At 37.3% G+C, this 15,021-nt stretch overlaps 1 protein-coding gene across 1 annotated transcript; it reads left to right on the top strand.

The window, feature by feature from the left end:
* The first annotated feature begins 240 nt into the window (after positions 1–240).
* LOC138889759 (uncharacterized) lies at positions 241–597 on the top strand. The gene has a single exon (XM_070173095.1). It carries the CDS (start codon positions 241–243, stop codon positions 595–597), a length of 357 nt encoding a protein of 118 aa, XP_070029196.1.
* The last annotated feature ends 14,424 nt before the right edge of the window (positions 598–15,021 follow it).

Genomic DNA, 15,021 nt, shown 5'->3' with positions numbered 1-15,021 from the left:
ACAGGTTTATCGTAGTAACAATTGATTATTTCACCAAATGGGTCGAAGTAGCATCTTACAGAGCGATAACTAAGAAAGTCGTGGTAGACTTTGTCCGCAACCGCATTGTTTGTCGATTTGGGATTCCAGAGTCGATCATTACTGATAATGGCTCCAACCTCAACAGCGACTTGATGAAAGCTATGTGTGAAACCTTCAAGATCAAACACAAGAATTCCACAGCCTATAAACCTCAAATGAATGGAAGCCGCTAACAAGAATATCAAGAAGATATTGAGGAAACTGATAGAAAAGTATAAACAGTGGCACGAAAAGTTATCATTTGCTCTATTGGAGTATCATACCACTGTTCGCACATCAACCGGGGAAACCCCATATATGTTGGTTTACGGTATAGAGGTTGTCATTCCTGTTGAGGTAGAAATTCCTTCCCTAAGGATCATACAAGAAGATAAGCTCGATGATGTAGAGTGGGTAAAGAGTCATTACGAGCAACTAACCTTTATAGATGAAAAGAGAATTAATGCAGTTTGCCATGGTCAACTCTATCAGAACAGAATGTCCAGAGCCTTCAACAAGAGAGTCAAGCCGAGATAGTTCACACCGGGGCAACTAGTGTGAAAGAAAATTTTTCGGCATCAAGATAAAGCCAAAGGGAAGTTCTCTCCCAACTAGAAGGTTCCATGCATGGTTCACCGGGTTCTGACAGGAGGAGCCCTCATACTTGCAAAAATGGATGGAGAAGTTTGGTCGAAGCCGATCAATTAAGATGCAGTCAAGCGTTACTATGTGTAATCATTATGCTTTCCTTATATGATATAAATTGAACTACACCTGACCCGATTCCCGTTTAGGAGGGGATACATAGGCAGCCCTATGGGTTCGGTCACAATTCAATAAAATTTCTCATTTCCCCCGCAGTTGGAAACTGGGGCAAAATTTTGAGGAGGACCCTCAAAATTTCGAAGTAATTTCAGCCAATCGCCGCACGAACGGCAGTCAGAAATGTCAACACATTAAACTGGGGAAGAATTTTGAGGAGGATCCTCAAAGTTCCGTAGCAAGAAAAGTTGCAATGTCCCCAACCACGTCACAGTCGTCGGTTTATCTAATAACTATTCTTAATTATATACTTATGTCATATTTTTACGAAATCATGCATGTTTATTACTGAAATTGCTTTGTTTAGCAATGCTACCTCAATGATACATACAGTATCACCAGATTAAAGCCTAGCAGGTCAAGCAAAGCTAGCGGGGATACGAACTAACCTCCCCCTTTTACAAAACTCGTGATTTTTCTTTGGATGCAGGCACTTGGATTGCGAAATCATCAAACATACTATACACCCATGGGACAAACATTATTCAGAAATACAACCGTCGCACTTACTAACATTTGCTATTCGTACACACCAATGATATTCCGCATGTCACAATGTCCCCAACAATCACAATGTCGCAATCTGCTATCAGCTAAGAAAGCTCTACTACCATTTGCCATTTTATTTCTTGAATAAGTCTACCATTCTACCTTACGAGACTAAATGTTGTCTCCATTTGCATCTGCATTCTTGCATAAGGCCACCTTCCTACCTTCCAATTTATATAAGGCTACCATTCTGCCTTCCAAGGTTAAGCTCTACCTCCATCTGCATTTGCATTGCATAAGGCTACCATTCTGCCTTCCGAGACTAAACAATGTCTCCGTTCGCATTTTTGCATTGCATAAGTGTCACGACCCAAACCGATGGGCCGCGACGGGCACCCAGTACCTTACTTGACTGAGTACCAACGTAATATACCTTTATTATTACATCATTATATACATGTGACATATGGGCCTAGTAGGCTAACATAATCATTTATAAACTCAAACATAGGCCGACAGGGCCGTACTATCTTCCACGTACACGACATATGTCTACAAGCCTCTAAGAGTACATAAGTGTCAAAAAGGTCGGAACAGAGTCCCGCCATACCAAACAATAGACGTCTAAATCATACTAACCAAATACGCAACTCCGAAGCAAATGGAGCGCACCAACATCTTCTGCTGAGCTGATAGCCTACTTGGAGGGCCCTTGACCTGTCTATCAGGACTTGCGAGCATGAAACGCAGCGTCCCCAGGCAAAAGGGACGTCAGTACGAATAATGTACCGAGTATGTAAGGAACATAAATAAATACATAGGAGACATATGGAGTACATGACTCAACCCGTACGTCTGAATAACTTTGTAAATCATAAATTACTTTCAGCGCCATGCATATGCGTATGAATGTCATGTCGTGCATAGGTATATGTTTCATAACATCATCAGCCACTGAGGGCATCCCATCGTATCATATCGGCCACTGTGGGCAAAATCATCATCGTATACCAGCTAATCAGGTGGTGGTGCGTATATAACGCCATAACCTTTTCCATATCCCATATACATATATATACATACATATATACGCGTATATAACGCCGTTTGAATACATACATATATATATATATGCGTATATAATGCCATTTTAATACATACCCATATATGCGTATATAACGCCGTTTGAATCATATTTCAGCCACTGTGGGCAACATCATCATCATATACCAGCTGACTAGGTGGTGGTGCGTATATAACGCCATAACCTTTTCCCATATCCCATATACATATATTTACATATATACGCGTATATAACGCTATCTGGTCATGGGTCAGTGCACATGAATGCAGTGCATAAAAAGTACGTCAATAAAATTATTCGGAATGTCATAAGACCATTTTGCCTCTGAGTAATATCATAAAGTAAACTCTTTTCAACTTTCGTATTTTTCTAAGACCCATGAACAAATGATAAAATATTATGACACATGGGAATTAAAGAACATAGATATTTCTATTACTTCTATGAGTAGTGTCACTATTGGAATTTGTGCATTTGCACGTTTCGTTCATATCGTAGGGATCATGCTAAAAGAAAGAAGGGATAGCCTTAACATACCTGAGTCTATTCTCTTGACAATCCTCTAACACACGTTAATTGCAACAAAATATGGAACACGTCGTATGAAAAGTTTGAAGCATCAACGCTGTTATGTAAAGATAATTTTCCTTAAAGAATTTGAGCAACGTTCATATGCAAGAAAGGAAGCTCTTTCTTAAGAGATTGGAAAATGGGTGTTTTGACTAGAATTTGCAGCAACGCTGCTCTTTCTTAATGTTGGCTGAAATTTTGTGCTTAAGTGATTAGAAAGTGTTATTCAATTATAAGAATTATCTTTAAGATTTGGATGGCCCCACATTCCAAGCTTAGTGTCACTTTCCTTGGTCAAAATGTGACACTTCTTTACCTTATTGACTTAGTTATTAGGTAGATAAGAAAGGCTTGACACGTTGGGAGGGGTAAATCTTATCCCAAACCTATTCCTTAATTGTCCACTAATTAGTTAACCGGGTAATGTTTCGTTACCCGGTAATTAATCTATTACCCGCATAATTCAAGAATTATCACAAATTACTTAAAATTGTATTTATTTTCAAAATACTTCATATATACTTTATATATTACACTATCGTGGTAATATGGTACCTCGCATGGTACTAGTTTAAAATTATCGGGTATTATTGCACAAAATACCACTCGGCCCGTATTTTATCCCAAATGCCAACTTGGACGAATATTCGTTTCCTTTGAATTGCTTCCCCTCTCACCTTCACGAATTTACTTATTACTTATTTGAAATAGCATAATCCTTATAATCTTCGAATAATCTTTTCCTTGGACTGATGTCAATTACCTTATGAAAAATTCCACGTACAATACTACAGGGAACATCGTCGTAATGTAGTACTACGAAATGTGACATCTCACTTCCGGGCTCTCATTAATTTATTTATGGTGTATTTTCACGTACGAAAATATGGGGTGTAACATTATTCTCCCCTTTGGAACATTCATCCTCGAATGTTGACTGATGCACTTATCGTTCTCATATCCCATAGTTCTTGAGAATACTTTAGTAGTCCTCTTGCCATCTAAGCAACTGTTCCGTGAATAAGTCCAAAGGCCAGGGTATTCCCCCCCTTTTGGCCTCTTTCCCATGCCATGACTTGTAATCAAATTCTTTCTAATCTCGTAACTGTTGCTACCTCCCATCATGCAGCTCCAATGATCCTGACCTTGTAAGTGTACTTATGTGACTCTCCTCTTCTTTTTCCTCCAGTTTTTAACCAATCCTAAAGTTCTTCATTTTTTTTTGTCGAACCTACTAATATTGTTATATCTTAATTTATAGATGTGGTTATCCATTCGTATGACTTTACTGCATCTACATAGGTCATACTATACCATAACTCTTACCTCGACTTCTTGTTACTGAGGTCTGCTACCAAATCCTAGGTTACTTTCATTGTTTATCCCATACGTATAAATTTATGTCTTCTAATACTTCCACATTACTGTTCATCTTAAGAATGATGGCCTAATCTCTTTTCATACTTTATAACTTTTATCCATCCATTGTTGATTCACCTCAATTTTGATCCATAATCCACCACTGATAACTTTAAACTTTTTTGTAATATTGCTGCTAGGATTCATATTTTTCGGGGAACATCTGAAATGATTAGATTGATCCACCTGGGGCGATACCCTATATTTATAATCATATCTCACGTCATCCCAATGTGTTTTTCCTTGCGTGGGTATTTTAATTCTGTCCAATTCATGAGATCCCTTTCTTTTATTCATCAAATCATTACTCAATCGAAGGCCCAAACGTCATTTTTTTCTATAATAATTACACCCTCATTCTATTAACAAGGCAACATTCCATCTCTTATGAATGTTATTAGTCTTAGACTCCTATGAGTTCATTCAAGCTACACTGAATTTTCTATAACTTAGAGAAACCATTAGCTTTCTTGTTTTCATGGGTTTCAATCCCGAAGACTTATCCGTTCTCATCACCCTTTCACTTGCCTTTCCTCACCCTTACTCATGTTTCGTTAAAACTTTGTCTCTCTACTATACTTTAGCTTGGGACCTATACATATCTATTATTGTATCAACGACCTTCCTTCAACTTGCTTGTACCATAGATTTCCTTATGTTGTTCTGGAACATCAAGCGAGACATCACATCGTCTCTAACTATCCTTTACTCTCATGAGCAGGCTTTTCGATACCTAGACCATAGGCTGGAAGATATGCTACTGACGCTTCTGCAATCATTCCTAGATATTGAATCCTTGCGCTTATAGACTTCTATCCGAAGTATTGATTATTTACGATCTTCTGCCTTTGAGTATCTCGTAGGTTGTTCACCTTTATCTTACTTACCTTAAAATTTTGCATCGTATCTTCTATCTCTTTCATGACCTTCCCTCCATATAGGTATAATTCACGTCAATAACTTGAAGCTCTATTATAATACTCGCACCTCTGCTACATACATTATTCGATGTGAGTTTCGTACTGACTTCTTATGAGGCTGGTACTTCTTCTTAACTGGCTTTCTTGTAGCGCCATTATAGATTATGATTGTTATGTTATTTCTCTTGAACATCTGATATTAAGAGTGATTCTTTCATGTTCTCAAACACGACTTCTATAATTTTTCTAGGTCCAATAATCACACTCTTTATTTACTTGGGTGATGTAATTCTTTAGCTTTCTCTTCCTTCCGATTAGCCTTTATGTAGGCTTAAGCTATCTTCCGATCTGTGGCTCATGGTATCAGTTATTACCTTAGCCTTTCATGGGCGTTATGGAATATTCATGATACAATCTTTTAACAATTCAATCCTTTGTCTATGCCCTCGGCTCAATTCTTTTGTACCAAGGATGACAAATTCCATTACTAGCGAGGGTGGCACTTAACTTAACTGGCACATACAGTCTCTTAAGCTTAACTTCTCTCACATTGCTTGCTTTAGGGAATCGTCTCCCTGTATGACCATTCTCTAAATTTCTCATGAATCTTCTTTTGTCGTCCATTCTATTATTGGCGAGACAAAATCTGAAATTCCCATGATGTCGAGTACTTTCCAATTATTCAGTCCCTAATCCATCTTTAGTTTATCTTGTTTATCAATCCATACTGATCTCTGTTACTTTGGGGATTAACTCTCCCCTCTGGTAGTCGTGTTGGATTCACGAACTTATTTTTCGGAATTAGGATATAACCTTATGGCCTATACTCTTTTGTTGTCTTAAGGCCCATCACCATCTCTTCCTTCATTTGACTATATGTTCTGTAACACTCTACTGTTTTCATCTATGTATCACACTTTATTCATAATGCTTCCTTATCTCACTTCTCATTATTCTGTTAATATTTTTGTATATCCCTTTTCTTGTGAAAACTTCAATACGACATTCTTTCGCTTTTAATTTTCCTTTCCTCCATCCAGTGGCTCTTCAAGTTTCTTAACGTTCTCGTTTTACTAGAGACACGAGCCACACTAAGGTAATATTTATCCTTTCAAGGTTTATAGTGCATGTATTTGTAGTACTCATATCTGGCTGCACTATTTTAGAGTGTACCATCTGGGTGTCTCACAAGGAGATCTACTAGCACACTTGCAATATCCTTCGGAAATATCAACTAACACGATCAATTCATCCATCATATCTTCTTATACTATTTTTGTTAACCCCCATAGGGCGTATTTGGAAGGGGTGCGACCAATTGTATATACCTCTGTTACTATTGACTATAACTCAAAAGGCTTATGTTCCTCTGCCTCAATTACAAACGTTGTTAGCCTTCATTAATTGGGTGCCTCGTACCCTTCTTCATCTTGCTTCTTTTTCTTGTTGAAACCTGTATTTATCTTCTTAATCTCCCATTGTCTTTTACCATAAAAATGGATAAACATTATTGCCTTAAGGCTTCTTATCAGGAAGCTTGTACCTTTCAGTACACACAAGATCTGCTAAAGACCTCACATTTACTTTATTGAAGGCATCATACTAAAATCCAATTCCTCTGACTCAGCTCGTCCACAACTATCTCTCTTTCCAACCTTCATTTCGGATGTAGGTATCGTCTTATTACGAATAATAAAAAAAATCAGAATTTGAATTCTTATAAGTGAGCTCTACCAAACGATCTAGAGTAAGAAGAAAGAGTGACAACCTTAAATGCCCAGTAGCCTCCTGCTTATAAGTATGGTGCACGACACACCCATAAACAAGACTCTACTAGACACGGCATGTAGACTCCCTAGGACAGAACTGCTCTGATACCACTTTTGTCACAACCCAAACCGATGGGCCGCAACGGGCACCCATTACCTTACTTGACTGAGTACCAACGTAATATACCTTTATTATTACATCATTATATACATGTCACATATGGGCCTAGTAGGCTAACATAATCATTTATAAACTAAAACATAGGCCGACAGGACCGTACTATCTTCCACGTACACGACATATGTCTACAAGCCTCTAAGAGTACATAAGTGGCACAAAGGTCGGAACAGAGTCCCGCCATACCAAACAATAGACGTCTAAATCATACTAACCAAATACGCAACTCCGAAGCAAATGGAGCGCACCAACATCTTCTGCTGAGCTGATAGCCTACTTGGAGGGCTCTTGACCTGTCTATCAGGACCTGCAGGCATGAAACGCAGAGTCCCCAGGCAAAAAGGACGTCAGTACAAATAATGTATCGAGTATGTAAGGCACATAAATAAATACATAGGAGACATGGAAGACATATGGAGTACATGACTTAACCCGTACGTCTGAATAACTTTGTAAATCATAAATTACTTTCAGCGTCATGCATATGCGTATGAATGTCATGTCGTGCATAGGTATATGTTTCATAACATCATCAGCCTCTGAGGGCATCCCATCATATCATATCGGCCACTGTGGGCAAAATCATCATCGTATACCAGCTGATCAGGTGGTGGTGCGTATATAACGCCATAACCTTTTCCATATCCCATATACATATATATACATACATATATACGTGTATATAACGCTGCTTGAATACATACATATATATGCGTATATAACGCCATTTTAATACATACCCATATATGCGTATATAACGCCGTTTGAATCATATTTCAGCCACTGTGGGCAACATCATCATCATATACCAACTGACCAGGTGGTGGTGCGTATATAACGCCATAACCTTTTCCCATATCCCATATACATATATTTACATATATACGCGTATATAACGCCATCTGGTCATGGGTCAGTGCACATGAATGCAGTGCATAAAAGGTACGTCAATAAAATTATTCGGAATGTCATAAGACCATTTTGCCTCTGAGTAATATCATAAAGTAAACTCTTTTCAACTTTCGTATTTTTCTAAGACCCATGAACAGATGATAAAATATTATGACACATGGGAATTAAAGAACATAGATATTTCTATTACTTCTATGAGTAGAGTCACTTTTGGAATTTGTGCATTTGCACGTTTTTCATATCGTAGGGATCATGCCAAAAGAAAGAAGGGATAACCTCAACATACCTGAGTCTATTCTCTTGACAATCCTCTTACACACGTTAATTGCAACAAAATATGAAACATGTCGTATGAAAAGTTTAAAGCATCAACGCTGCTATGTAAAGATAATTTTCCTTAAAGAATTTGAGCAACGTTCATATGCAAGAAAGGAAGCTCTTTCTTAAGATATTGGAAAATGGGTGTTTGGACTAGAATTTGCAGCAACGCTGCTCTTTCTTAATGTTGGCTGAAATTTTGTGCTTAAGTGACTAGAAAGTGTTATTCAATTATAAGCATTATCTTTAAGATTTGGATGGCCCCTCATTCCAAGCTTAGTGTCACTTCCCTTGGTCAAAATGTGACACTTCTTTACCTTATTGACTTAGTCATTAGGTAGATAAGAAAGGCTTGCCACGTTGGGAGGGGTAAATCTTATCCCAAACCTATTCCTTAATTATCCACAAATTAGTTAACCGGGTAATGTTTCGTTACCCGGTAATTAATCTATTACCCGCAAAATTCAAGAATTATCACAAATTACTTAAATTTCTATTTATTTTTAAAATATTTCATATATACTTTATATATTACACTACCGTGGTAATATGGTACCTCGCATGGTACTAGTTTATAATTATCGGGTATTATTGCTCAAAATACCACTCGGCCCGTATTTTATCCCAAATGCCAACTTGGACGAATATTCGTTTCCTTTGAATTGCTTCCTCTCTCACCTTCACGAATTTACTTATTACTTGTTTGAAATAGCATAATCCTTATAATCTTCGAATAATATTTTCCTTGGACTGATGTCAATTACCTTACGAAAAATTCCACATACAATACTACAGGGTGCAACATCGTCATAATGTAGTACTACGGAATGTGACATCTCACTTCCGGGCTCTCATTAATTTATTTATGGCGTATTTTCACGTACGAAAATATGGGGTGTAACAATAAGGCTACCATTATACCTTCCAAGACTAAACGCTGTCTCTATTTGCATTTTGCATAAGGCTACCTTTCTTCCTTCCACATTCACATAAGGCTACCATTCTGCCTTCCGAGGTTAAGATCTACCTCCATCTGCATTTGCATTGCATAAGGATAATCACTACCTTCATCCTTGCATAAGGCGAAACACTACCTCACTGCATCTCATGGCTGAAAGATCGCCACATAATGCATCTGCATGGCTTAAAGATCGCCTCATACTATATCTCATGGCTGAAAGATCGCCACGTACTGCATCTGCATGGGCTAAAAAATTGCTTCATACTGCATCTCATGGGCTGAAAGATCGCCAAATATTGCATCTCATGGCTGAAAGATCGCCTCATACTACATCTAATGGGTTGAAAGATCGCCAAATACTGCATCTCATGGGCTGAAAGATCACTAAATTATCCAAAGGCGTCATCGTTCGGAGGCACCATCTTCATAGCCCGAGAACACCATGTTATAGCCTGAGGATCCCTTTTAATCTTTGGCAAATCATTATTCAAAGGCACCATGGTTCGGAGGCACTATCCTCATAGACCGAGAGCATCATTTCATGGCCTGCGAATCCTTTATTTTATGCTTCATGTCCCAAGACATCATCCTAACCGTCTGAATACAACATTCATGGTCCGACAGGAATTTGCATCATGTTAAAATTTACGCTTGTATTATTTCTAATTGCATGTACATCGATGAGCAACGGCCATCGCGGCAGGAGAGATCCCACTCCAGTTCCTGCAGCCACAACAAACCTACCCATTATCGTAACCTTTCACTCACCCGACCCTAGATATTGCCTTTGTTCTTTAAAAGTCTTCGTTGGCCTACTCCGCCACGGATCCTGAACTACATATGGCTTGATTCCTGTAAAACCAGGGATATGTAGGTAGCTCAGAAGCCAGGGTGCTACCTAACTTCTTCGAACCGTTTAGTTCGGTCAAAATTGGCCATCATATCTTTACCCGACAACTCTTTCATCCTTCCCGGGTAAAGAGGGGCAGTTGTTGATACCCAATTTTTCACATATATTTTTTAATATGTAAAATAACTTCAAAATGGAATATATATATATATATATGTATATATATATATATATATATATATATATATATATATATACACACACACACACACATATATATATAAGTAAGCCCGAACGTTTTATTATTTTTCCATAATTTTTAAGGGTTTTTAAATCAATTCATTTTCCTTTTTTATCCATAAAATCCTAATAATTATTTCCAAAATCATTATTTTGGTAATTCATTTGTTGGAATTTTATATTTATGCTAAAATATAGCTAATCTAATTTTTGCATATTTTTACAAATTTATTTAGTATTTTTTAAGCTAAATTGCATATAATTGCAATATTAGCCCTTTTAAGATTCGATTGTATTTTATACTCATAAAATTAAGTCGTATATTTTTAAAATGTTAATTATACGTTATAAATCATTTTAGTACTTTCAATTTATTTCCATAAATTACTTTACTATTTTTATTATTTTAAAATGAAAAATAGTCTATTTAAATAATAACCCAATTACATTTCAATTATAGCCTAAATATGACACCAATTTCAACCCAATTTCCCAGCCCAATTCCATTTTAAACCCGACCCCTAACCCAATTTAAACGACCCAACCCGGATTCCCCACCTAACCCCTTTAAAAGATCAACGGCCACCGTCCTGCCTTTCCTTTTTTAACTTTAAACGACCCCGAAACCTACCTCATTTTTCACCAACCGCCGCCCTTGAATCCCCCTTCTCTCTCAACTCTCTCTGAAACCTTTCACGAACCCTAGACGCCTCCATCTAATCCTAACTTAATCCACCTCAACCCCTGCCTAATCCATGGCCTCTCATGGTCATTTGAGATATGTATCAGCCTCCTATGGCTCTTGGATGCTTGTTTCTATGATTTCATGGCCAGACCTCGATGAAATCTTGTCCAATTCTTGCTCGACTTCGGTTCATAGCTTTTCTCCGGCCATCCATGACCTTTCTCCCGCCATTCATGGCCTTTCAAGGCAGATCCTTGACTTTTCTGGTTAAATCGGAAACTTTCAAGGTCTTTCTCACCTTTTATGGGTTTTCCAAAACCCTAATGTTTAAGATCTTTTGATTTTCTTTCAGATCTACCATAGATCTGTGCTTACCATGAATATCTTAAGTGTTTTCTCGAAAGTTCTTCAACTTTTCTTTCAAAACGACTCTTCATTAGGGTTTTCCTTAAGTTTTTCAAAAGAACTCTTCTCCAATTTTAATATTGTTTGTGATTTTGCTATGTTTTGCTCATGTTGTTCTTCTATCTGAGTTAGCATGTTAAAAACCCTAATTCCTTTTTGGTCTCATTCGAGTTCTGAAACTGTTTGTTTAAATGTGTGCTTGTTTGATTAAGTTCTTCGTTCTTGTTTGACTTATTTGATTCCGAGTTTTACCATCTTTTAAACTCAATTATTGGGGAAAACCTTAGTTCTTGTGGTCTGAAACTGCTTGTTTTAATATATGCTTGACTCGATTAAAAGTTCCTTGTTTCAAACTCTTTTTTTTTTTCTGTGACTTATCTGATTCTGAGTTTTACTATCCTTTAACTCGGACTATTGTTGAAACCCTAATTTCTTAAAAGGTTTTCCTCACTCGATACTGTGAGACCTTTACTTGTTCCTGATTCTCTTTTGCTATGTTTTCTTCACCGTTGATTCTATGTGACTACTTGACATACTTGACTACTGTGCTTCGAATATTTTCTTACTACTGAATCCTAGCTTATTTCTGCTACTATTGTATGTTGTTTCTTTTGCCAATGTGCTTGGCCTTGCATATCTGATGCTTCTGTTTACTATATTTATATACTGAAGTGCAGAATCATGTTTCTTCCTTGATTGATCTTGGTCTTATGACTGATTTCAAAAGCTTTTCTTTTATGACCCCTAATTTCACTCGTCTGTTTGAAATTAATTGATTCCTTTCCCTTTAATGTGATGTTTTACTTTGCTAAATCTTTTCTCAAAATAAGCATATTTTGTACTTACACTTGATTGCTCACTTCATGCTTTTACTACACCTTATATAGCAATAATCAATCTGTCCCCCGAATTGATTTCTTTCCTTAATTAAACCTGCTACTACCCGTTAAACAGTTATTCCTTAATTAAAGGGAATCACTTGTGTTAATTGATTCTAACTTATGATTGTTTCCATGTTTGTGTTAAAACTTTACTTATTACCTCTCCTTCACTCGTTTTCAAAAGCTATAAATACCCACCCCCTCTTCTTTCAAACAGACAAACATTTTGAGTTCTAGAACATATACTCACACTCAAAATCTCTCTCTTTCTTTACTATTACTTGTGTTATTGCATTGTCTAGCCGGATGAAAGCCAAGGCTAGACTGTGGAACCTTGCCTGCTTTACCTTTTCTACACTTTGTTTCTCTACTGGTATCTCCTAGTTAATTTTCAAGCATCAACAACAATATGTTTTCTTTAAGTTGTTCCAATTTCTTTCCCTCTTGCCTGCTTCTACTTATGTTCTGCAATCAAGTTGTATTATTAGCATGCTGTAATATGTCCCATCCCCTTTAAAATTAATGTTCCCCTATGTATGTACTCTGTCAGTCACTTGTTATGTGATTTGATGACTTATGAATCCTAAACCCCCATATCCCCTCTATGTGTTTTGTATTCTCTGGCTGGTTTATGGGCATGTCAACATCAGATATTGCTACGCATGACCCAAACCTGACCCTTTCTGGGGTCATATGCTTCATATAATGTGTTCCCAAAACCCCCCCCCCCCCCCTTTGTGTAACTACTGATTTTGTGAAGTTTGAGTTTTGCTACTACTGTTTTCAAATCACCCTTACCATTTACTATCTTCAACCCAGTTTTAAATAAATCTATGTCGACTGTGATCTGCACTTCCTCTATTTTCTTAGAACTTAGGTTCTGCCCCTCTTGTGTGAGCCTTGTCTTGGGCCTTTGAGCTCCCTCTGAACTTGGACACATAAGGGCTGGCCCTTCCATACTGCACTCATTTCTGTCTGGTTATGCAAACCTGGGTGTAAGCACTGCCCGGGGTCCCTTGAGACCCTTAGGGAACCTTGACACACCCAAGTCTGAGAAAGGCTTTGAGAATCATTAGAATTTCAGGTGGTTTATTCCATAACACAGAGAGGAAGTCAGAATCACGCTTCCTATGGTTGTAACCTCTTATTTTTGCACTTTTCTGATGTAATTTAGTATTTGGTCTGTAATAATTTGTAATAAATTTTGGGGTTGGCTAGTGAAAAGGGATGGGATAACTATGCATGTTTTAGCTATTAGAAGGGTAGAGAACATGCCTATAGGATCTAAATGGATATAATCAGACATCATGTCTACCAGGTAAAAATCAGTTTTGAAATTAGATGTAATGTCTATAAGATTAAAATAAGTATTTTTCATAGAAATCATGCCTATAGGAATTTCAAGTAAATCCTGCCTGCTCCATTTCACGTTCAATTAGATACCATGCCTATAGGTCCAAAATCAGTTTTTGATACTTAGATACCATGTCTATAGGATTTAAAATCTGTTTGACTCGTACTGTTCTGAATCAGTTTAAGCAACCTACTCCTTTTATTAATATGTCTTAGAAAGTATGCATATAGGATCCAAATCGCTTGTTTAAAACTATTACTGCTTTGCTACATTCTGAATCGATAATAGATATCATGCTTATAGGACATCACCAATACACACTTAGACAAGCCTTAGGTGATAACAACAAAACTGAATCCGCCTTTTGTTTAATTAGCAACTACTACAACTAGCAGGTAGGCCTGATTTGGACTTCTTATCTGAGTTATGTAATAAATTGGTCTGCTTCAACAGTTAAAATGCCCTGCCTTAGTACCTTTAAATTCTGACCCTAAATGTGCTTAAGTCATGATATTTATGTGCTTTATTTGAGGAGGTATACATGAGCCTCATAATTGATTATGTGTTTCCCCTAATATGCAGTCCTACGTGTTTTGTATGTCGCCCTAGCCTTTTTACCTTTAAAACCCAAGAGTCAGCGTAACATCCTCCCTCTATAGGAATAGTAGTCCTAAACTCCTTCGATACTGATAGGAATGAGACGGGTAATAGCATGCAATAAAGGTCGAGACCAATCCGCACTTTAATACCTTAAAGGGGTGGGAAGGGTAAATATGGATATGATGACCGGTGCGTTAATACCACGTGTATCCCATTTTCTGAGGAGTGTCATACCGGGTATTGCATTAATGTGATCCATATTATAAATAAACCTAGGACCCCCTCCTTTTATATTCTCAAGTATTTGTAGAACTATAACTCATTTTCAAATTTCGCCTTCCAATTGTTTTCAAATTCTTATGTGTTCAAACCCAAATCCCCCACTAATTGGGCTTTTACTTGCCTATCTGCTAAATGTACAAAATGCACAAAACTGTCTTTCAAATTTCTTTCAGATCTACCATAGATCTGTGCTTACCATGAATATCTTAAGTGTTTTCTCGA

The sequence above is a fragment of the Nicotiana sylvestris genome, chromosome 4 (genome assembly GCF_000393655.2).
Source record: "Nicotiana sylvestris chromosome 4, ASM39365v2, whole genome shotgun sequence".
NCBI classification, from domain to species: domain Eukaryota; kingdom Viridiplantae; phylum Streptophyta; class Magnoliopsida; order Solanales; family Solanaceae; genus Nicotiana; species Nicotiana sylvestris.
The sequence above is the reverse complement of the archived record's forward strand: the minus strand, read 5'-3'. Positions and strand labels throughout refer to the sequence as shown.

What these genes read in the sequence shown, in the direction of transcription:
- LOC138889759 (XM_070173095.1), top strand. Translation starts at nt 241, where the DNA reads ATGGAAGCCGCTAACAAGAATATCAAGAAGATATTGAGGAAACTGATA.